This window comes from Gymnodraco acuticeps, unplaced genomic scaffold (genome assembly GCF_902827175.1).
Source record: "Gymnodraco acuticeps unplaced genomic scaffold, fGymAcu1.1, whole genome shotgun sequence".
NCBI lineage: Eukaryota > Metazoa > Chordata > Actinopteri > Perciformes > Bathydraconidae > Gymnodraco > Gymnodraco acuticeps.
The window spans coordinates 1,190,994-1,215,582 of NW_022992149.1; the positions used below are offsets into that span (position 1 = coordinate 1,190,994).

Here is a 24,589-nt window from a genome sequence, read left to right on the forward strand (position 1 = left end):
TGTGCATTGAGATTTTGCAATCTGTCCTTTAGGTGTCATCTTCAAGCTTCCCAAAGACACGGACGCATCCAGGAAGCGTAATGCCAGGGCTTCCTCTTCCACATCCACCCTGCCTCCTAAAGTCAGCTACACCATCCGAATGCACATGGACAACTTGATGCGTACAGACAGAGTCCGTGACCCCTATTTTATGAAGGACCACCACATCTCGGCCCGGAGGACGCTGCGCTACAACCGGGGCTTTGTGTACCTGCAGGAGAACATCGATCGGGCGATCATAGAGACCCAAACTGGACATAGAATTGAGGAGACAGCCGTCCAACTGCAGCCCTTCCCCTACCCCTGCCACTACAGGGATGAGTGAGTACCCTATACACACGGATGCACTCTCACTCACACACACACACACACACACACACACACACACACACACACACACACACACACACACACACACACACACACACACACACACACACACACACACACACACACGCACACACACACACTCTGTGGGGAAGTGCATGCATTGACGTGGATTCATGTATGCTCTCTCATTATTAATTTGCCACTTGGGACTGACAGGAACCCTTTTTGCATTATAATTGGCTCTGCACCAGGTGCATAAATATTCACTATTATTGAGCATTCATTTTTGAAGACCATACTCACAACAACTCTGTAGTATATTTCCAATTGAAAACATGGGCTTGGCATTAACTTGTGCATCAATACTCTTCATTGTTTCCAATAAATCATGCTTGACCGTAATGTCTATGTTTTTGCTTCCTGCCCCGAGTGCTGATATCTCATCTTAGAGGCACCAGCAGGCCACTGTCTCTGGCTGGATGCCTCTGACCAACTATAAGATATGAGAAATCTTGCCTCTACGTCCTTCTGATTTATTACTCAGCAAGACAATTTCTGACATGAGCTGTGAAATATAGCTGTGTAGCATGAAAGACCGCAAGCTCTAAATTCCTATGCTTCAGGCTCCAGATATGATGAGGTAAAAAAAAAGAAAACTAAAATGGAGAGGCATTTATTTTGCGTAAATAATAACAGGATCAGGCTGTCAAAAATCCCCTAACACCTCCTTCAATATTGCTTTTTATTCCGTGTATCTGTCAAGCCGGTGACTGAATGATAGCTCTTTTTATCTTCTGTTGTTGACAGTGATTGGGTGTTAGGTTTTCTAGAAATGTGACTGACAGTTTTATGTATTCCCCAGGTACCTGGAGGCCGTCGCTTTTGTCTTCCCTCTCATGTTGATGATAGCCTGGGTGCTGTTTGTGGCTGATTTTGTGAAGAAACTGGTGCATGAGAGAGAGCTGAGACTGCATGAGGTATTTTTTTTCACTTGAAATATCATCAAAATTGCCCCTGTATTTTACATGGAACACTGATTTCTTGTTTTCTAAAAGGTCCTGTTATCATACTGTCCATTTATTTGTGTTTTTTCAAGTATAATAATAATAAATTATATTTCTATAGCGCTTTTCTTGAACCCAAAGACGCTTTACATTTGGGAGGGAGGGGAGACAAACAAAACAAAAATAAACAAAGAAACAAAACAAAACAGAAAAGCAGTCAGGAGGAAGTTGGTTGAGAGGGGGGGGGGGGGCTTATGGATACAGAGTTGAAGAGGTGGGTTTTGAGGCAGGACTGGAACAGGATGAGGGACTCAGACTCACGGAGGTCTTGGGGGAGGGAGTTCCAGAGCTTCGGGCTGCCACAGAGAAGGCTCTGTCCCCGAAGCTCCGGAGTTTGGCCTTGGGGATGGAAAGCAAACCGGCTGAGGTGGATCTGAGGGACCGGGGTGGTTGGTAGAGGATGAGGAGGTCAGTGAGGTAGGGGGGGGGGGCAGTTGGTGGAGGGCTTTGTATGTGAGGACCAGGAGTTTGTAATGGATGCGGTGTGAAACGGGGAGCCAGTGGAATTCTTTGAGGACCGGGGTGATGTGATGCCATGATTTGGTGTGGGTGAGGAGTCTGGCGGCTGCGTTCTGGACACGCTGGAGTCTATTGAGGGATGTAGTGCTGATCCCGTAGAGGAGTGAGTTGCAATAGTCAAGGCGGGAGGAGATGGAGGCGTGAATGAGTCGCTCAGCTGCAGGGCGGGTGAGAGAGGAACGGAGTTTGGCAATATTGCGGAGGTGGAAAAATGAGGTTTTTACAACTTGACGAATGTGGGGCTCGAGGGAGAGGGTGGGGTCAAATATAACGCCAAGGTTGCGTGCCTGGGTGGAGGGGGAAACAGGGGTGCCATCAATGGTGACTGTCAGGTTGGGGGTTTTGCTGAGGGTGGATTTGGAGCCGATGAGGAGGAGTTCAGTTTTATTGCTGTTGAGTTTGAAGTTGTGTTGCATCCAGGATTTTATTGCAGTCAGACAGGATTCGATGTGGGTGAAGGGGGAATTGGTGCTGAGGTAAATCTGTGTGTCGTCAGCGTAACAGTGAAAGTCCAGGTTGTATTGGCGGAGAATCTGACCAAGGGGGAGGATGTAGATGATGAAGAGGAGGGGGCCGAGTACTGAACCTTGGGGAACACCTTGGGTGACTGAAGCTGTGGCAGAGGAGTGATTGTTGAGGGAGATGAAGTGGGATCTGTCGGAGAGGTAGGACTGGAGCAACCTGAGTGCAGTACCTTCGATACCGATATCCTGGAGTCGGGTAAGCAGGATGGTGTGGCTCACGGTATCGAAGGCTGCACGAGGAGGATGAGGATGTTGAGGGAACCGGTGTCAGCAGAGGTGAGGAGGTCATTGAGGACTTTGATGAGTGCCGTTTCTGTGCTGTGGTGGGGACGAAAACCAGACTGAAGGGGTTCAAAAAGCTGGTTGGTTTGGAGATGGCGGTGGAGTTGTTTGGAGATGATGCGTTCTATTGTTTTTGAGAGAAAGGGGAGGTTGGAGATGGGGCGGTAATTACTGAGGGAGGAGGGATCCAGACCGGGTTTCTTGAGGATGGGAGTGACAGCAGCAGTTTTGAAGGCAGAGGGAACGGTTCCTTGGGACAGGGAGGAGTTGAAAAGGTTGACAAGGTAGGGGCAGAGGACGGGGAGGCAGGACTTCAGTAGAGGGGTGGGTAGAGGGTCAAGCGAGCAGGTTGTAGGTTTAGAGGAGCTGATCAGTTTGAGTATTTCAGGGGGGGTAACCAGAGTGAACTGGGAGAGTTCCTCTGTGGGGAGGAGGGCACGGGAGGTCCAGGGAGATGGGGGGAGAAATTGTGGCGGTGGATGTTGGGGGAGATGTATGTGTGTCAGATGCAGTGGATAGGGAGAGATTAATGGCAGTGATTTTGTCAGAGAAACACTGGAGGAATGAACTGCATAAAGTGGAAGTGGAGGAAGGGAGGGTGTCAGCACGGGGTTTGAGGAGCTTGTTGACGGTGGAGAAGAGGGTCCTGGGGTTATGGGAGGGGTCGGTAAAGATGGTGGAGAGGTAAGCAGTTTTTGCGGCAGTGAAGGCGTCTCTGTAGGTAGTGAGATGGAGTTTTTAGGATTCATGGTGAACTGTGAGGGATGATTTCATGGTTAGGCGTTCAAGCTGGCGGCCGGTTTGCTTCATCTTACGGAGTGCAGGGGTGAACCAGGGTGAGGAGGTTTTAAAAGTGACATTTTTCGTTTTGAGGGGGTCAGGCTGTTGAGGGAGGTGAGTAGGGTGGAATTAAGGTGGCAAGTATGCACTCACGCAGCTCACAGCAACAAACAGTAACATTTCCTACCTCTTATATTCCCACCGTTCATTCTTAAGCACCACTAACACATCAACCATTTTTTTATTTCCTTGTATTCCAATCCTTTTCTTTTCTTGCTTTTCCCACAGTACATGAAAATGATGGGAGTCAATCCGCTCAGCCATTTCTTCGCTTGGTTCCTGGAGTGCGCCTCCTACTTGGTGCTGACCGTCTTCATCCTCACCCTGGTGCTGAAGTACGGCGACATTCTGCCCCACAGCAACGGCTTCATCCTCTTCTTGTACCTCTGCAACTACAGTTTGAGCATCCTGTCCTTCAGTTACCTGGTCAGCTCCTTCTTCGACAAGACTTACATCGCTGGCCTCAGCGGCAGCCTTCTGTACATCCTCTGCTTCTTCCCCTTCATTGTGGTCTTGGCCGTGGAGACAGATCTCACCTTTTCCCAGAAGAGCGCCCTGGTGAGGAACCCTTTGGACCCTTCTCTTTCATGACTCATCTATTAAAATGGTGCTAGTACTGTGCAATGTGTAATAACTTACACAGCTCTGGAATTGAAAGGAGAAATAAGGAACAACATACAATCATGTCATTTTATTACCAAATGTTATTTACTCAATCTATCATAGAACATTTTTGTATCATGATTCAAATATTCCAGCCTTAAAACATGGTTCTTTGTGGAATAGTCTAAATAATAATAGTAGTTTTTGCCTCAAACTGTTTTACAATGTGAGATTTTCTTTTAACTTTGACACATTGACAGAAACAATCTGACATGTTTCTGTTTGCCTTCTTATGCTGACATAAGTTGTGCATATTTACGTAATATAGACTTTTATTTTGGTGATGGTTGTCAGATTTGATCATTAATTAGATGTCACATAACGTCAGTGCAACAGCTAAAGCCTTATTTGCTTTGAACAAAACTCTTCATGTTATGTTGAGAAAGTGTTGTTAAAACCACATAAGAGAGGAATGATAGAAAGGCACATCATTGGATTTGTGTTGCTTTTGTTTCTATATGTTGTCTGATTTGTCTCTCATTTTCTTACAGAGTTTGTTCTCCCCAACCTGCTTTAGTTATGCCAGTCAATATATATCTCGATTCGAGTCCCAAGGAGAAGGTATGCATTGTATACAGTACACATTTGACTTGCATCAACAAGACTCTTTGACATAGAGCATAAGCTATTTTAGTCAGTGTGAAGCAATTGCAAATGATGTGTTGGCTTCTTTAGGCCTCCAATGGAGTAACTCATACACCTCGCCCATACCTGGAGACACGGCTTCATTCGGTTGGCTGTGCTGGCTGATGCTCATTGACTCCATCCTCTACTTCATCATCGGGTGCTACATCCGAATGGTCTTCCCAGGTAAACTATTAAATCATAGAAGTCTGTATGAAAAATATTTTCCTTAAATGAAGGAGGCCAGTCCTTTCTAATAATTGATCTGTGATGTTTTATCGCTGATTTGAAATCAGCATTAACTAGGATTGCTGTAAAAATATGTGTCGAGAGCAAGTACATGGCATATTTGCTGTATACAGATTAGGTTGTTAACAGTGGAAGCATATAAGGGCTCATGAATGTATTGCTAGATTTATATTTGGTTATGTTTTTACCCTTTAGGCAACTATGGCATCGCTTCCCCATGGTACTTCCCATTCAAAGCATCCTTCTGGGCCGACCTGTGCTGTTGCTGTAGGTCAAACAGTAAGGTGGGCCGAGGACTCCTCTTCACCAACATCATGCAGAAAAACCAGCCTGTCTTCTCCGATGACAAGGGAAAAGGTACAGGGGGAAAAATGAATTTGTACTATCTCGCTGCAGATGATAATAAGCACTGCTGTCTCCTCCGGTGTTATGTTTTGAAGCAGGAACATGATGTTTTCCCTTTTTATATCATTTTTTGTCTCTAACACCTCACTACATTTTTTTTCACCCTCACTCTTCATTTAATTCCCGTCCCCTGTGACTTTGATTTACTGGTTGTCTCTGTCTCCATGTTTTTTTCTCAGGCCAGAGCAGTCTTTCCTCTCAGACTGGGGAGGATTTCTCAGAGCTCCCAGTAGGCGTTGCCCTCCATGGTCTCAGCAAGATGTATGGCGACCGAGTAGCTATCCAAAACCTTAATGTGTCCTTCTACGAGGGCCATGTCACCTCACTACTTGGTCACAATGGAGCCGGCAAGACTACCACCATGTATGTGTGGCATAATTTCTTTATATTTCACTGTATCAGCATGACGTGAGATGAATATAAATGCAATTTTGACAATTCATATACTCAATGAGGCATCTTTTAAATGTGATTTGTGCATCCCTTTAATCAGCAAACCTTTTAAATGGGTCTGCTGCTGACAGGGAGATTGTTTTGTCTTAATCTGGCACAGCAAATGCTACTTGAAAGAGATTTGCCTGACAGGTCTTCATCAGCTGGAGCACTAACATTTACATTTTAAATGTGACTAATTTTGCTGATGCTCTCAGTGCATCAGCAAAATACCTTTCAACAATGTTACAAAAAAAAAAGATATAATATTCCAGGCCCCAACAAATCATAATTTAACAGGAAAATGGTTGGGAGAAAGTACAGAAAAAACAAATTGGACATAGCAAAGGGCATTTCCAACATTTAGTGTTCCAGGTAGCAGATATGACGTAACATAAATTGTTGAAAAACTATCTTATTATCTATTTGAAGTATATCTTTATGAAACATGAAGTAACCAGAAAACTGAATTATCTCATGTAATAAATGAAAATGCTTTGTGCTTAGGTCTCTCCTGACTGGCCTTTTCGCCCCAACTTCTGGCACCATCGAGGTGTATGGCAGAGACATGCAGACCAACATCGATGACATTCGCAGAGAGCTAGGAGTGTGCATGCAATATGACGTCCTGTTTGACCACATGACCACCAAGGAGCACCTGCTGCTGTACGGCCAGATCAAGGCGCCACACTGGTCACAAGAGGAACTGCGTGAACAAGTCCGCTCGTGAGTGACAATCCGTCCATTACAGGGAGCATGCTTAACAGCATAATGCAATCAATCATAATCCAGTGGGTCTTAAAGATTATATCAGGGGTTCTGCATTATTTAGCAGTGCCATTGAATGTATTGTATAACCTGTTTTGTTACATCATAAGACATCATAAGAATAATTCTCTAGTGTCTAGGAAATATGAGTAAGGGTTATCATAGTAAACAGTGAATTATAGCTAGTGCTTGACACCAGTGACTGGTTACATAGGGACAAAAACTAAGAGCAATATTCAAATAGGGTTATAATCAAACATAATTTATGATTATACTGCTGTAACTTATAGAATATAGGCCTTGAAGCAAGAATTCCAATCTGTGATAAGGACAAAATAATTGTTACACTTGTCATCCATGAAATAAGCCCCACTATTTTCAGATGCAGGCTGAGAAAGCTATTGTTCTCCAACCATGCTAGGACAAACCTAAAACAACACTTTTTTCCCCATTTCTAGATCACAATTCGAGTATTTCTTTGTATTTTATCTCTTTTTTTTCATTGTTACTCTCTGAGATCAGCTAAAGGGGGCAAGCATTTGAAAATAAATGTAATTATTCTGTGGCATAATTAAGCTATGGGTAGAACCCCCAGTTGCATCATGAAACTATTTCTGGAGGGTTTCTGCATGACAAGAGCAGCAGTAATAAGCAGGAAAGCTATAAGCAAGGAACCGTACCTTCCCACTGGTTTCTGTTTTTCAGACATCCTGCTGGGTATCTGATGGGAGTGTAACTCAGAAACTTGGTTTTAATGCACAGACAAGTATACTAATGCGAGCTGTATGTTAAATGCTTTTCATCGACTTCCCTACCAGGACCCTAGAGGAGACAGGCATGTACGCTCACAGACACAAGCTGGTGAGCACATTGTCAGGAGGCATGAAGCGCAAGCTGTCAATCTCCATCGCCTTCATAGGGGGCTCTCGCTTGGTGGTTCTGGATGAACCCACTGCGGGAGTCGATCCCTGCTCCAGGCGCAACATCTGGGACATTGTTATCCAGCACAAGAAACGTGAGTACATATGATGAGAAAGAATAGCCCAAAAGGAACTGCATGGAATAGGAAAACATAGTTGAGGAAAGAAATGCAATTCTCCTCTTACTGTATGTCAAGTGGGGCCCCGCAAGGCGCAGTACTTGGCCCTATTTATTTTTTATCCAAATCTAACCCCTTGGCCATATTCTTTGGCAATTCTGTATGCAGTAGATAACTTTAGTTCATAACTGTCTGAATGTACTGCACTCTCGCCTCGCTGCCATCAAAAACTAGATGGCCTCTAACCACTAGCTTAAAATGTTCAGCCAGAATATTTATCTAAATCAGAAATGATGCCAGGCAAATCCGCACTTCCCAAAAACAAAGTCTAGCAACTTTTCTACGCCGCCTTTTTTCTGATCTTGACTTCTGCATTCCATTGTATACTTCCCTTAATCATGTAGCAATTACCCATCTACAGTTGGTGCATAATGCATCAGTTTCTGGTTTTGAATTCAGTCTTGATTACCTTATAAGCCCCCCATGGTTTATCCCTGCATTATCATTAGGATCTTGTAACTGCATATCAGATAAAATCAACTGCCATACAGATTCAACAACATGAACATACATACTGTACACACAGTTTGCACCTTTTATACTAACTTTGCTAATCACAAGAGGGTTGTTTATTATACATTTAAAGCACTAAAAAAGCATTAAAAAAGCCCAGCTGCTCACTCAAGAGATTAAAGTACCACACATGAGTTTAAGGGAATAATCTCATTCTAGCTTTGTGTAATGGATAATTAATCACATTGCATCATTTTTATCCTGTTAGAGGACAATGAATACGATTTTTGTTGTTGTAATGAGGCTAATCCTTGTACAAAAAATACTGAAATTCTTTAGTGCACACACAATCCAAAGTCTTGCTCTAGTATTTTCTACTGGAGAGACCCCCCACTACTCCCTAAGAGGGAAAGGAGTAGAGGAGCAGGAACCTGGAGCCAACTCTAGGGCTTTCCCCTGCTCAGGCTTCTGACTTTAAATCTAGCATATAATTAAAGTTAAATAAATCCTGTGTTATTTATTCAAGCTGTTTTTAGAATAGAAGGCAGCAATGGCAGGGAGACTGCTAAATGTAATATAATTGAAGCTGTGGAAGAATATCCTCTGTAATTGGACCCGTCTCAGATGTTAAGTGAGACTTTGCTGCCAGGAGGATCTATTTTAAAGTACACTTTCTGCACCGGTTGCTCTTTGTGAGCCTGTTTCTCTGATGATTTGTATGTGCATGACACAGCTTTTGTGTGACCTTGTCTTTGTGATGCTTTGGTATTTTATTTTGATGTGTGTTTTTGCGATTGTTTGTGTTTGCTGCTACACATGAAAGGATGTTCTTACTAGGATAGGAAAACAAGGAAAAAAGTGTTTGCTTAAAGACATGTTCTTTTACCCTTCACAAAACCTTGAACAGCCATAAAGCTTTACAGCTAAGTTTGGCTGGTTATTATTTACCTTAGTGGATTTCAGGTTTGAGTGGATTGTTCAATAGTTAAAAGTGAAGGGAATAGTTTAGAAGTTGTATACAAATGCATTCTATGTGTGTCCTGTCAGATCGCACTGTCATCATGTCCACTCACCACCTGGATGAGGCTGAAGTACTCAGCGACCGCATCGCCTTCCTGGAGAGAGGCGGATTAAAATGCTGCGGATCCCCCTTCCACCTGAAAGACAAACTGGGTCAGGGCTACAAACTCACCCTCACCAAGAAGGTACTTAATTTCATTGGCATCCAGTTTCAGGATTCTTTCTGGTCAAATAAACTATATTTCCCCAGATATACATGTTTATTTATTTGTATTGCTTTTGTTTGTTCCACTTCTGGCAATGAATATGTACACTTTAAGCAGTTTATATAGCCCATTACAGAAAAAAGCAGGGAGAAGAAACCTTAAACCCTAATCCTAGAAGTGAGAAGGCAACATATCTCGGATTTTTATTCAGACACTTTGAGAATGCACAACCAGCATAAATAGTAACATTCCCTAGTACATTATTATAGTGAAACTGGCCTGTTTATGTAACAAAAATAATTCTCGGTTTTATTTCTGCCCCAGTAGAGTTGCACACAATCCATATTGCAATAGAGTGATTTGTATCAGATCAATTGGAAAAACTGCTTAACAGGCTAAACACAAATAATGCTCTACTGACTGCTGCAGTCTGGCTCATACTTTTTTTTAGACTATATAAATATATATATATATATATATATATATATATATATATATATATATTAGTGCCCTTTATAAGTGCACTTTATGCCAGTAGTTATTTGTGTCTAAAATAAAGCTGTCAGTACTGTGTATCTGGACTGTTCAGGCTAAAATGTCTTCTCTTTGTAGCAGTAAGTCAGAAAAAGAAAATATTATCGGGGGAAATAATAGAGTATTTACAAACCAAAAACATAAATAGTACAAATATATATATGTCAAGCCATGGGCAGCTGCTTTGTGGTTGTGCAAAGTAAACCAGTGTAATCTTGCAAATCAAGCTTGTTATAACCCATTCCTCTTTTCTATGTGCAGGCTCAGAACCCAGAGTCTGAGCCGATTGACAATGCTGACCTGAAGGTCTTCATCCAAGCTCATGTTCCAGAAGCCAGAATGAAGGAGGCCCAGGGGGGCGACCTGGTCTACTCACTGCCCCCCTTTAAATCATCCAACGCTTCCTCCTACCGCTCCCTCCTGACTGCGCTGGACGCCAACCTGGATGCCCTGCAGCTGGGAGGCTATGGCATCTCTGACACCACCTTAGAGGAGGTAGGCTCATCCACAGCAATGCAAAAAAACAACATATCTTGGATATTCCCTGTGTGAAAACACTCGTGTTCATAAAGTTGGACATATTGACTCGTTTGCATAATTTCAAGCTTCAAAAATGGAACAAAAATCTCTGTGTTGTGAACAGATGCTGTTGTTTTTCTTTTTATCTGTGTAGGTGTTCCTCCAGTTGACTCACGGAAACTCAGAAGATGGTTCTGAGGAAGGCCCGCTGTCTATCTCAGAGACAGTTTCTGACACTGATTCCATCGACAGCTTCCCCTCAGACTCGAGTGGAAACATCGACAACTTTGGTGACAAGATCAGTGAGTGAACCAAAAAAAACACTTTCCATAAAGTTTATATATTCCTTTTTTGGCATTTATAAAATAACTGTTATTCTATTTTACATTTTTAAAGAAAAATATTCGAAGAAAACTTCAACTCAGCTGACCTAGTTCAACAACTTCCACATTTTGATGGGTGTACTGCCATCTTTTCTGATATAATCCACCCATTAACCTTTATCTCACTGTGCCCTAGAGGGGAAATCAGGTATTATCAAAGCAGTAAGACACTAAGAAGGTAAGTGAATTAGTACATAAATGATTAAACCTGTCTCCACTTCTTCTCCAATGTATCCCAGAGCTTACCGGATCATCCACGATGAGTGGCATGGCCCTGGCCTGGCAGCAGATGACAGCCATACTGGTGAAGAGGTTCCACCACAGCCGTAGAGACTGGAAGGGCCTGATCGCCCAGATCCTGCTTCCTGTGCTCTTCATGGTGTTTGCTATGGGCCTGGGCTCCATCAAGAGCGACCTGCAGCACTATCCTGAGCTGGAACTCAGCCCTGCGCTTTACAACTTAGGACCGAGCTACTCTTTCTTCAGGTCAGCTCTCATTGGGTGCCCAATAGTAAACAAGGCTAATAAGGATGATTTGACTCCAAGCATTTTTGGATCAGTTTAATGGAACTCTAAGGGTGCGTTCACACCTGCCTTGTATAGTCCGGTTGAATCGAACCCTGGTGCATTTAGCCGCTTGGTGCGGTTCGTTTGGGTCGGTGTGAACACAATCCGAGACCTCTTAAGTGAACTAAACAACCAGACTCTGGTCCGCTAAAATAGGTGGTCGCGGAGCGCTTGCTTGCGAACTCTGGAGCGGTTCATTGCTGGTGTGAACGCAGTCCGCACCAAAACATAGGAAGCGTAGTATTTACGTGTCACAAGAACGCGGATATCTTCAAAATCTTTAGCGAAAGAGTCTTTCAAGACATCCGCGGTTGTTTAGTTAAAGAGTGCAGCAGAATGAAGTGTTGAACAGTGTCGTGTAATGTAAAAATTCTCCGTCAGCTACATAAAAGTAAGAACACCTGTCGTCGGTGAAACGCCCTCGTGACTGCAGAACATCTCATTATATGTGCTATAATGTTTTTTAACGGACGTTGTCTGATTATAATATAATCATATGCGCGGGCCGCTAGTGTCTGTTGTGATCTCCAGATTAACAGCTGCATGAGAATAACCTGCCGAAAGTGCCGATGCTCCATGGCGGAGGCTCCAGTAGAAATTGCCGGGATTTGCGTTTTTACCCCCTTAATGTCTGACCAATGGTTGAACAGCATTTCCGTGCACATGACTTGTGTTTAAAGTTTATAGTCCGTTTGAGTTTTGCCCGTGTGAACGCAAACCGAACCTTCTGAAAAATGAAACAATGTAACAAACTGTCGTCTGGTGCGCACCAGAAAACGGACTATTAGGTGTGAATGCACCCAAAAGCTTTGCCCTTTCATTCAATATATTTGGCAAGGTCAGACCAAGGCCACTATGACTCAAGGTTGCAACGAAAAATCACGAAAGGGCACCTGAAAAAGTAGGTCTTGTCCAGGAATATTTATTTTACACAGACATTTACATTTTTAAAGGTGGTGAGCTTTGGCAAAGGCTTCAAACAAATCACGATACAGCCGTGTGCCTCTCAAGAGAAGTCTTTGTAATACTTGGTTTGTTACAAAGCTTGGAAGAGGTTGTCTTGTAATGCCATTTTCTGGCATTTACAAATCTTATACTGCGTGGTCTAAACGATGCACTAAGATCACTTTTTTTTAGCACAGAGCTGCAACCATCCTGCAACTTTGATGAAGGGTTGAAGCATCTCGTCCTTTGATTGGTCCCCTGGGATCCCCCATGTCACTTGTTAGAGAATGAATTTAAAGCTGCAGTTTGTTGAAGGGCAGACAGACCTTAAGGAAAGGGAGCGGAGGAAAGAGAGGATTGAAGACGGGTGAGATACAAGATCAAAGTGAGAGGGAGTGTCAGGAAGTTGCGAGATGTCTTCATTTTTGAGAAGTGCTGTTGTTTGATCAAGGGGATGTGCAGCAAAGGAGAAAATAAGGAGGTGCCATCCATATCAAAATCGGTATGGATGCTCTCCCTATTCCTCTTCAGCTTGATACAAATGAGTTTGAAAAGATTGGATAATCATTTTAATTCAGATAAATGGTAAGGCTTGGAGAGCTAGGTAGCAGTCTCACATTGTATGAACTTTCTCAGAGCAGTGTGTTTTCAGACTTGCCTGCATGAACAATACAAATGCAATGATCTGAATGTTTATTTATGAGAGTACCTCTTCTAGCAGGAAACAGCTCAAATTAAAGAACTCCACTCAAATGTAAAGTGGCAAATCAAATGTCCTCACTCCCCTTTTATCTGTCCAGCTCCCCACAGCAAAGCTATTAGAACCACTGATTGTGCCCCCATGGTCACTTTATCGACAACATCGGGAGATAGTAAAGTGCTCTTATACCATCTTCTCTACTATCCTTGATAAATTCCAACCTTGAAACCCCAGCAACCAACACTGATTTGAATAAATCAATAATGACTGAAACCAATTTTAGAGCCTTGTGAACCGTTTTCGTGGGGTTACTTCATTTTATTATTGTTGTAATTATTGTAAAGTCTACTAAATCGAATATGTAAAATTTGAGTTGAGACTGACTGTTTGTTTTCTGACTCCATAGTAACCAGAACCCAAGCACCTCTCAGCTGACGGACACCATGTTGTCATACCCCGGGATCGATAACGCCTGCCTCGACAAGTCTAATAACCTGTATGTAATAAAACCTCAAATGCCAAACATGTTTCTCCTCAAAATGACATATTTTTCACCGATACTCTTGGTGCCCTTGCTTAATTTTCTCATGTATTCTACGCCTTTTCCACATGCACAGTAATTTCATATTTAACTTATTGTCATTCTTTTATTGCCTCCTCCTGCACCTTGTTTTGTTACCAGGCTGCCTCCCTCCTATTCTTTCCACTTTCTCTCTCCTCCATGTGCCTCCTCTCTGTTTTCCTGGCGCTCAGCTTATGTATGTGTCTGAAAGCCGGCAGCGAGGCTCTGCGATAGGAGGGCGTCATTTGTATTCCATAAACACCTTGTGTTTATAGGGGAGATTTTCCCCTTACAGGCGCTCAAATCAATGTTAGCACTCATGAACCCGACCTCGGAAGCATTTTAAAATGCACTGCCAAAAAAGAAGAAGAAAAAATACAGAGATAATGGAAGATCCTATGTTGCAAAAAGAGACTGCATGTTTTGCTCACCATGTCCTATTATCACAACATGACAATTACTGAAAGGACGGTGTGTGAAGCAATTACATTTATATCAAATATAATGTATTGTCCGTTGACTATGGTCACTGTTGTTGGACAACTTATATCTAAAGTAACAGGTGAGCATGTGGGTGTGCAATCTTCAGTCATCTGCACAATGTGTCATAAAGCACTTGACTGAAAAGAAAGGCGGGGGAGTTGAACATTCACCCACACAAACACATTACACATAATACGATTTTACATTACATATAAAATAACTTTTAAAAGAGTTTTTTTAACTAACGTCAGAGAAAAACAGCATGCAAACTTCACAGGTGCTGTATGAATGGTTGCAGTTAGCAAACATGCAGATTTGTAGCTTTGATGCAGGCCATCATATCAACTCAGTTTCAGGATGGTTTCTGGGTCTGTCTAGGGATGCTCTAGTGCCATTATCACGCACTGCAGACTGCCATCGTTCCTCTGAGCCACCATTTCACTTTGTGAATGTTTTCTTTTAAGGGTCTGCACAAGAAGCGTGAGCAGCTGGAATTCCAGAGGGAACGGCTCCAAAGCATTTAGTGTCTGTAAATGCAGCCGTCAGGAACAGGTGAGATGGGTCACTGGGAGCAGTGTTTGTGATTGTGTGTGTGTGAGTGAGTTTTTATGTTCTCATGCATCTCTGTTGCTACACAGGAATGTGTCTTACTGAGTGTGATTGTGAGAAAGGCAGAGTGTAATGTGGTTTTCTTTTCCCTACACTGCAGGTTTGCGACCTTGACAACTTCCAGCCCCCCCATAAAAAGATCCCCTCGTCTCAGATTGTGTATAACCTCAGTGGCATCAACGTGGAGAAATACCTGGTGGCAACAGCAAATAATTTCATCAGAAACAGGTAAACATACTGAGAATTCAACCCATGCTTCACTGATAGTGTACTATAGTCTCAGTGCTTATTGTAACTGCTAGTTTCATGAACTATAGGAAGCCATGTTCCAACAGAATCCAATATCACATATATTACATCAGGGGTGTCCAAACCTCTTTCACTGGGGGCCACATACAGACAAATATACGAAAGGCTTGGCCTCTCACTCGAGGTGAGGTATATTGCCTCATAAGTTAAGTTCTAAGTTAGCAAAATCAATCAAATGTAGGTAAATTATCCTTAATACTTGAATATGCTTTAAGAAAAAAAACAGCCTTCAACAAAGCTTTCCATAGAGTTTCATTTATTTTCTTACAAAAACTGTTGGCAGCTCAAGCCTCAGATTGCTTATAATAAGGAACAATATGAAGGGTTTATTTCAAGCTTATTATGCTAATAAGTTATTGGGCTTTATTTGAATCAACGAAACTTTGTTAGAAAATGTTTTCAACTTTAACTTACTGAGTTTATTTGAAAAGTTGGGCTTATTGACACATGAATAGTACTGCGTAATATCTGTTTACATATATATTTAAGAAGTACAATATAAGAAAAGCACAAGTTTCATGTGTGGGCCATATTCCATTTAGAATTTAGAGGGCCAATTCAAAATGGACAACGAGCCGCAGTTGGCCCCCGGGCCGTAGTTTGGACACCCTTGTATTACATATAACATATTTTTGATGAGTTTGAGACTCCATTTTAAGACTTCAGTTAATTGTTGGTAACAGCAAATGCTATGTTTTACTAAAAGCTCCAATTGAGTAGAAATAACTATTCTAATAAAAATGTCAGGCAATACTCTGCCTTTGTCAATCTTTCTGTGAGCAACACTAATCTGTTTTTATGCTGCACACGGCTCGTAGTTTGATATCTGGCTGAGATGCAGGAGGTGTGCAGCGTGTCGCCGGCAGCTCTTCATCTGACAGCTCACTGGGGCTGCTGCCGACTGCTCAATTACTCTTGTTCAATAATTCAAAGAGATTCACTGTCACAAAATGTGCCCTGTGTTTTGCAGATGCATTTTTTTAATTAACTATATTGGCCAGTAGTAATCCTACTGACAAACGGGTGCTTTAAATGTGATGCTGCAGCATTAGGAAATGCTTGGTTTGCATTAGCATACATTTAAATCAACATTTCTTACAGGATATCGCCACAGACTCCCAGCTTGTACTGTAATACTGCACATTTATAAATACCACAGTTCTTTCATTAGTGGATCATATGTTCAATTACCATTGCGCTACCTCATTCAGCAAAAATGACATAACAGACATTAACTCAAATAGAAATCTTTAAGATTATTTCTTTAATAGTCAGAACTGGCAAAGTTGCTATTGCTGGGAAGTGCATTGTATATAAAACGTGCTCTGCTTAACACAAGTAGGTTTTTAGTATCTTGTCAATTTTTGGTCATACTTTTATCGTGGGGTCAAATGTTTTTACCAAAATGCTTCTCATTTGCAGGTTAATATTTAATTCAAAGAAAAACAAGCAATCGAAAGAGATAGTTTGTCGTTCTCAGCAGCGTTCGGAGCCCTTTGTTTTGATCTATTTATATATATATTCTTTTTTTATAGGTATGGTGGCTTTTCTTTTGGCGAGTCACTCCCTCACGACTTAAAGATGGATTTAACAATAGTGCCCAAAAACCGTACACTGTCTAAGGTAACTTTTCTCTTTTTCCCAGCTGCCTGTCTCATTATCACTTTAATGGCTTCACTGATGTAAAGTTTAAACATTACATCTTATCTTAAAGTATATTGGCTACAAGATCAAGGCTTGCAGATGGAGCTGCATTGTTAGCCATCAGTGTCATCATAAACATGCTTTATTGAAGCAATTCCGCAGCAGTTTTTAGCGTGTACATTTCCTCATCTGCATTTACTGTACTTTAAAGCCTTAGTGATAAAATATCGGAAAGTGTGTTTTAGGGATATAGTTGTCCTTCATATCCTGATTTGTAGTGTGATTGATGGTTTCCATGCATGTTTGTGTTTGAATGTGTTTAGGTCTGGTATAACCCAGAGGGCCACCACACAATGCCGGCATACTTAAACAGCCTCAACAACATCATCCTACGCTCCAATCTTCCAGCAGACAAGGACCAACGAGAATATGGTGAGCTGGAGTTTGAGTTTCTTTTGAAACTCTAGAGAAGGCCAAGGGACACAGTCTGAGAATAAAGTGTAGTTGATTAAGAATGATATCCACATAGATGCAAAAACAGATCCCTATCTTATTTGTACATGATATTAGCTTCTCTGCAATTTACTCTTATTGTGTGAAATATTAAAATGATTTAGAAACACATCTAAGCACATCATTTGTTTAGTTGATTGTCTGTATTAACAAAGGGTATTGAACAAGTTTGAAATAAGACATGACTGGGATTAGGCCAAGGGTATGCACACACAAGGTGCTGCTGATTAAACACCTTGATCATTCTGGAGACTAACTATAAACAGAGCTGTAAACAGTGTGTTTACTCATGGTTCATTCCACTGGATTAACGCCAGGGGGTGCTGTGTGTCTTTAGACTCACATCAGTATGCATGGTGAATACTGATGAGTGCCGCTCACTGGGGTAAAATCTGGCCCACGTTTTCAGTACTGTTTCAGCTCTGTATCACCCTGACCATCTGCCTGCGGGCAGGAATACACACACACACACACACACACACACACACACACACACACACACACACACACACACACACACACACACACACACACACACACACATGTATAATCACTTATAAAAACATACAGTGCATGCACATAAGTCCATGAACACACACACACACACACACACACACACACACACACACACACACACACACACACACACACACACACACACACACACACACACACACACACACACACACACACACGTATTCGACACAGGATGAAAAAGGTGCTCGAGGGGGTGGAGATCTGGGGAGATTACTTTTCAAGGTGATGGTTCATCTGTCAAATGTGAAGCCCTCCCTCTCACAATGTGAACTGCGGTACCAACTCTGGGTGGGACACTTTAGAGGTTGCCATAAAACCGTTTGTTTAATGTCAGTCTCGCAGGCATTTTGAAGAACTGCCCACTGCCACAGATGTGCGATCAGTCTTCTTTCCACAGAGATTCTTATCACTCCCAACTGCAACAGTGTTTTCTAAGCCTCTTTGCCCAAACTGTTTCTCAGCTGTTTAATAATCCATCTTTAGAGGACATAACCCTAACATAAACCATAACAGCTTGGGGGTGATAACTAATATCTAATAGAATATTTATGGATCAATGGAAAAGAAGGATTCAAATCCAATCAACTCTGGATGGATCATGACAATTTTTAGCGGATTAATCCAGCAGTCATTCAACAGAAAAAAAAGTCAGAAACATCAATAATACAAATGTAATTGTAAAAGTGAATTTGATCAGATATGGTAAATAATCACTGGTTCCAACTACTCAAATATGAATATGGTATGAAATGATTACCTCTATGTTATCATATCTGATATATATTTGGCTTTAGGTCTGTTGGTCCTACAAAATTAGCAATTTGTGATTTTTAGGATTTCTGAGCCTCCATTTGAATTATATACAGTAGATCAATCAAGTAAATGGCTGATGAATCAATTATAAAAATATCTGATTGTTACAGCTGAAGTTGATTTATAAAAGATGCAAACCAGATATCTGGTAACATCTCTCTTTAGAGCAGTAGTAATGAAGTGTTAATGATTACGGATTAGATTTGGATTAGTGTTTGGAACCCTTTAAATCCACCAAAGTGCCCTTAAGCAAGGCACTGAGCCTCCAACCTACTCCAGTGTTGCCTTGGTCACGCTCTTTTATCATCTCATATCTCATCTCATATCTCAAGAAATGTGAGCAGAGACATGTAGGGGAGCAGCTCATGTCTGTGAGCATTCAGAAGCCCATGAAACAATGATAAAGAAAATTCAATTTCCTTTGTGTGCACTGGCAAATGAAATCATCTTGCACAATATATTTTCCAATTGACTGTGTCCCAGGCTAAGAGAATACCATTGCTCATTTGGTTTCTGTGCTGAAAAATTGCCTGTGTGCTGTTGTTTTTCTCTTGCTAACTTAATACTCTTTCTATTACAGCCATTTCAGTTTCCAGTCACCCCTATTTCGGCCGAGCAGATGATGAAGATTCAATGTAAGGGCTTAGAGTGTAATTTCTTCCTCCTGCTGAACCGTCTGTCACTATTTTACATTACCAACGACTGCACTTTCAAACAAGAGTCTAATTAGCATTCTAATTGGTGAAAATAAGAAGAATATTCTCGGCCTGTTGTTTTGCTGAGCCGAAACTAAATTATTGAAGCATCCTACTTTTCAATTCAGGACATGAAAGTCAGGTTGGACTCGAGGCAGGCAGGTACATGACAGCAGTATTTACCCATATTTGATTGTCTAAATGGATTTCCCTGAGCTTGCACTATTGATCAGCGTCCCAATATAATGAGTGTTTACCCTGAAGGTGGCACAGAGGTGCATTGATTCTACCCCACTCCCCAAAATGAGTTTATTTAAAATACTCCACATTCTCTTTTGAGAGACCCAGACTACAGAAATAGTGCTTGGGTGAATGTATGTAAGCAAACAAACAAACATGTGTGTGTACTCAAATCAAATAAGAGTGGATTGAGGAAAGCTCTCGTCTCTCTGGAGCTTTATTAGCACTAACTATTTCCCTGTGTTGTTAACTGCCCGATTGGATTATATACATACTGCACATTTCTTTATGTGTATGGTACAGAGCTGTTGGCCTGCTTAGGTACTGCAGCGACTGCAAATCCACAGTCATCCTTCTGTGATATTTTGCTTCCTCACCTGATTTATTCATTTGCACTGAGCTGTGTAAAAGATACAACAGGGTTATTGCTTCAAATGTCTTGACTCTCACAGTGTGGTAGCTGTTGCCCATAAGAAAGACAAGGGTATACTGGGCATACTGCTAACAAACGTGCTCAGTAGCCTCTGCTGCTGCTGGCTATCCTCTGTTGTTACTGCTGCCCTCAATCGCCCACCACAAGTCCCTCTCTGCTGTTCTCTCTCCTTCCTACTCAGTCACACTGCCAGTCTCATCCTCTTTTCCTGCCTCATGCAGCTTCTATTTGGTCGGTGGTGAGGCAAGAGGTAGAAGTAGAAGTAGTCCAGCAGTTTGTAAGATGGGAAAGACAGCATTGGAGGATGAACAGGTAGCTGCATCAAGAAAGTTTGAATGAGTGCACTGGGTTGAAGAGCAGCTGAGGGATCAAAGCCTCAGCTGGGTGTCTGGAGTTTTGTCTGCTCACAGCAACACCACCGGCGCACTGAACATACAGCAGTGTGAAGTTGTTCTTTTATACGTCGCCATTTGTTTTGTTTGCAGTTATTATCTTGTCAGAGGCGAGGCACAAGCATCTCGTTTAACAAAGCTGTTTGTCATTAATGGAATTCCATGTATTGTGAGCCACTTCAATAGTTCAAATGAGTCAGATCCCAGCAGGGAACAATAGGATTGTTTGTAGGAGGGCTCCTAAAATGGGCCATTGTTTTCAGATGGGATTTACAGCAGCTTTTCTCATTCAAAGTGACTCAGTACAGCAGAGAATATTAAATTGTTGTTGTTCTTAGATCTAAACCTGTAGCTATTGTAGCATTTAAAAAGGACACATGATGGTCTGTTTTAGCGAATGTCTCTTAAAGCCTCCCTGCAAAGTTATTTGTTAAGTCGTGGGTGGAGATACTCTGATGGGGGCGGAATATTTGAATAAGCCTCATTGCGACATGAAGGAGATCCAAACTAAATGTTTGTTTCATCACATGTTTTCTGATCTAGAAAAAACCCTGAAATGTGTTGGTTAACTGAACAACACAAAGACTGTCAAATAAGACAAGTGTTTTATATATTGTCCCCTTTTAACAGAAAAAACCCAATTTACCCAGCAGGAATCTAATGGCCATTAGTAGGATTGATGTGGTTGAATGCTAATTCTCTAATTACGGACATAGCTGGTAATTAATGATGCCAGTGTTGTCATCTGAATGACCCTATTGTTTTCCCTTACAGTATCCAGGGAATGCTCCAGATCATGGTGGCTATGTGTGTGCTGACGGGCTATTCAATCACCACAGCAAGCTTCGCCATCTACGAGGTCAGCGAGCACCACAGCGGCTCCAAGAGGCTCCAGCACATCTCTGGCATCAGTGAGCCCATGTACTGGACTGTGAACTTCTTTTATGACATGGTAACGTCCCTCAATCAGCTAACAGGAGACCCACATTGACATCTTGTTTACTCATTTCTTCTTGGTGATAAAATGGGTTTGAATTTGAATTGAACATGTCGTCTAAGGGAAGTCTAACCCTCAAAATCACGTTCACTAAAAGCAAAAGCAAACATTGGTGAGATTTATTTGGGCCCCATAACAATCATTTTACATTGCAAATATAGTGATTCTAGTGTTAACTTTCATCTTCTTGCGAGCATGTAACCTTCATTGGGCCGGGCAACTGACAGACCATTCTCAATGTGTCCTTAATGATGTATTAATTAATTGATTGCTCAACATATTTTGATATTGTTATTAAAAGATTGATTCATAATGTAATTGGTACATCGTTTTTATTTGCCTTAATGTTGTCTCATTGTGTCCGATCTCTTCCTACAGGTCATGTATTTGATCCCTGTGACCTTGACTGTTGCTGTCATCGCAGCCTTCCAGATTCCAGCGTTCACAGAGCACCACAATCTGGGTGCTGTCACCCTGCTTCTGGTTCTCTTTGGGTGAGTTATTTGGCTTTATCTGTGAGTCTTGCGCAGCCTAATAGCAACATGTAACACGTGCTGGATTTACAAAGTGAGTTTATGGCCTGTTTGGTCCTTTTGCCTTGTTGTTGCTCTCAGTGCCACTTTTGGTCAATTACATTTTTGACCCAAAGTGATGTGATGATGAGTCAACCCACCATGAGGCTGACGCATCGGGGTTATTCAAGGGCTTCAACTGTACTTACTTTTTCAAATTCAGCTGTTTGCTGCACCTCAGGCGAATGGTTTAATGAGTTATAAAATAGCACTCTCTTAAAAAACATTCTACTCGGCTCCATTTCACCATCCTGGGTGAGTGGTTCAGAAATAAAATAGGTATTTATAATATGTAATATATATAATAAGAGTTGAACTAAAACACACGGCCAAAGGTAAACAAAATCATCTATCACATGCACCCTAAAAGACCAAAATACAACAAGCATATATTAAGGATGGTTTGTTAATCACAGCACTGCGTAGAAACAACGATTAAATACCCCTTTATTTGATAGTAGATTAAAGTGGGTGCATCAATGATGTTGGTTATAATCCCAACGGCACAACTACTGCAAATAGGTCAGAAATAAGTTGGTCTGTAAAATGATGACAGACAGTGTTATTAACCTCTGGGTTTGTTTTCAACATCATCTGACTGCTTTTGTTTATACTCTGATCCAAGTGACAGCATCAAAACTCATTTGATTTAGCCTCATTCTGCAGCCGGGCAATGATCCTCACCGATAACCTAAATGAATATGTTCAAAAGCATGTCCTCATCACATGCACGCTTTATTTTCAGTTTTACTCTGTGTGCCACCAGGTTAGATTTACAGCACTCAGCATACGGAGGCTGTTGCCTTTCAAAAGCAAACACAGCTCCATTTTTCAGAGTCTCTTGCAAAGACAGATGGTTGTAGGACTGAAAGCTACTAACATGTTTATCTTATTCAAGCCAAATACAGTAGAGAAACAGGGAGACAGACAGGGAGGGTGATCAGGATTCTCTTCATAAAAATATGACTTTACAATAAGAGAAGGAGATTAATGCAAAGGTTCAACACCGATGCAACGCCATGTTTCCCCACATCTGATTACTGAAATGATGTACATCAAATGTAGCTCAAACTTTGTCTCCTGTGTTTCCTGTTGCTGCCTCATCCTGGGCCTTAGATCTTACGAGGCCAAGTCAGCACTCTGCTCCTCGTTTATCTGACAGATGTCTCCCTCTCAAGCAATGAATAATCGCAGTCTGTCAGGCGGCACCCACCTGGTCTAGTCTGCAGCCTCCTTGCTTCTGTTCCTTGTCATGGCTTGGCACCCGCGGTCTGCCTACCAAGCACCTTTTTATTTTAGGGCATGGCACACAGAGGCTTTGTCTCTGTCTGCTTCTATGTGTTTGTCTCTTCCTTTTCCCAGCCTACTTTTTCCTTCTTCATTTCGTTGCCCCTCCTTCGCTTTCCCTCCTCTGCCTTGCTGACCCAGACACCCCGATCAAACGAACAAGCAGATGATGTGAGAGTAAGGAGAAAATGAAAAAAACAGGAAAGGGATTTTCTGCCAACAGGGGAATAAAGGGAGAAGTAATTTATCTTCCTCTATTTTGGCATCATGACTAAATGTTTACCGTCCTCATGTGTGGTATTTTTCGTCCCTCCCCTTTTCAGTATTCTTTGGTTCAGTATTCTTTGGTTCCTTTTTTTCATCAGGCTCACTGCTGCTGTGTTCAATCTCTGAAAGGCTTGAACCAATTCAGTTAAATAAATGCAAAGTCATGTATTTTAGAAGGTGCAATTGTGAGGACTGTATGCATTTTCCATATCCACTTTGTGTGTTTGTGGGTCTTCCTGCATTTGGAGGTAGCCCAGCCAGATCCCAGCAGGGTTATGTAAATGTGTGTGTGTGTGTGTGTGTGTGTGTGTGTGTGTGTGTGTGTGTGTGTGTGTGTGTGTGTGTGTGTGTGTGTGTGCGTGTGTGTGTGTGTGTGGCTATTTTTGCTTGATGTTATGTTTAAAGTATCCTATCACTGTCACCTCCTCAGGTTTGCCACCTTCCCCTGGATGTATCTGTTATCAGGCATCTTCAAGGATGCAGAGATGGCCTTCATCGTCTATGTGTGCATCAACCTCTTCATCAGTATCAACACCATCATGTCCACCTCCATCCTGTACTTCCTGAGTCAAATTTCCTCCAGAAACTCTGAGGTCAGCTGAGTCTAGAGGCCTCATATTAGCAATTGAATATCTGAAGTAGATACATGCAAACTTTGACTGTGGAGGTGCAGGAGGTGAGAAGAGCAAACAATTCTGCTGACGACAATGAGAAGATTCAAATCCTGTTGAGTTGTGTTACTGTCGAATAGTCTTGATTTTGCCAGCTCTATTTAAGACATATACCTGTGTAAAATGCCCTTGGTGTTTTTTTACAAATTGAATCAGGCTCATCCTGTGTCTTTTTAGAAAATTTTAATTGACAATAATCTAATCTTTTATTCTTATCTAAAAAATACGAACTATTTGAGTAAAGTTATTTTTGAAACATATGGCATTTATGACAGCCAAAATATCACGTTGTTTTTTTATTCCACCGCGGTTGATGTCAGTTTTAGATTAAACTCAAGTCAGTAAGTCACTCTGAATCCTCCTGACTGAAGGAACTTCAACATTGAAAAATAAAACGGCC

General features: G+C 41.8%; 1 protein-coding gene across 1 annotated transcript in view; it reads left to right on the plus strand.

The window, feature by feature from the left end:
* Nucleotides 1-24,589, plus strand: part of abca12 (ATP-binding cassette, sub-family A (ABC1), member 12) — a 49,336-nt gene that overhangs the window by 14,766 nt on the left and 9,981 nt on the right. The window contains exons 19-40 of the mRNA XM_034204070.1: nt 33-360; nt 1,232-1,346; nt 3,827-4,156; nt 4,753-4,822; nt 4,937-5,071; nt 5,330-5,491; nt 5,719-5,902; nt 6,479-6,697; nt 7,558-7,754; nt 9,339-9,496; nt 10,313-10,546; nt 10,725-10,872; nt 11,193-11,439; nt 13,572-13,661; nt 14,675-14,762; nt 14,920-15,047; nt 16,664-16,751; nt 17,096-17,204; nt 19,216-19,270; nt 21,170-21,347; nt 21,771-21,886; nt 23,949-24,111. Coding sequence (XP_034059961.1) covers nt 33-360; nt 1,232-1,346; nt 3,827-4,156; nt 4,753-4,822; nt 4,937-5,071; nt 5,330-5,491; nt 5,719-5,902; nt 6,479-6,697; nt 7,558-7,754; nt 9,339-9,496; nt 10,313-10,546; nt 10,725-10,872; nt 11,193-11,439; nt 13,572-13,661; nt 14,675-14,762; nt 14,920-15,047; nt 16,664-16,751; nt 17,096-17,204; nt 19,216-19,270; nt 21,170-21,347; nt 21,771-21,886; nt 23,949-24,111 — 3,542 coding nt within the window. The remainder of the gene's footprint in view (nt 1-32; nt 361-1,231; nt 1,347-3,826; nt 4,157-4,752; nt 4,823-4,936; nt 5,072-5,329; nt 5,492-5,718; nt 5,903-6,478; nt 6,698-7,557; nt 7,755-9,338; nt 9,497-10,312; nt 10,547-10,724; nt 10,873-11,192; nt 11,440-13,571; nt 13,662-14,674; nt 14,763-14,919; nt 15,048-16,663; nt 16,752-17,095; nt 17,205-19,215; nt 19,271-21,169; nt 21,348-21,770; nt 21,887-23,948; nt 24,112-24,589) is intronic.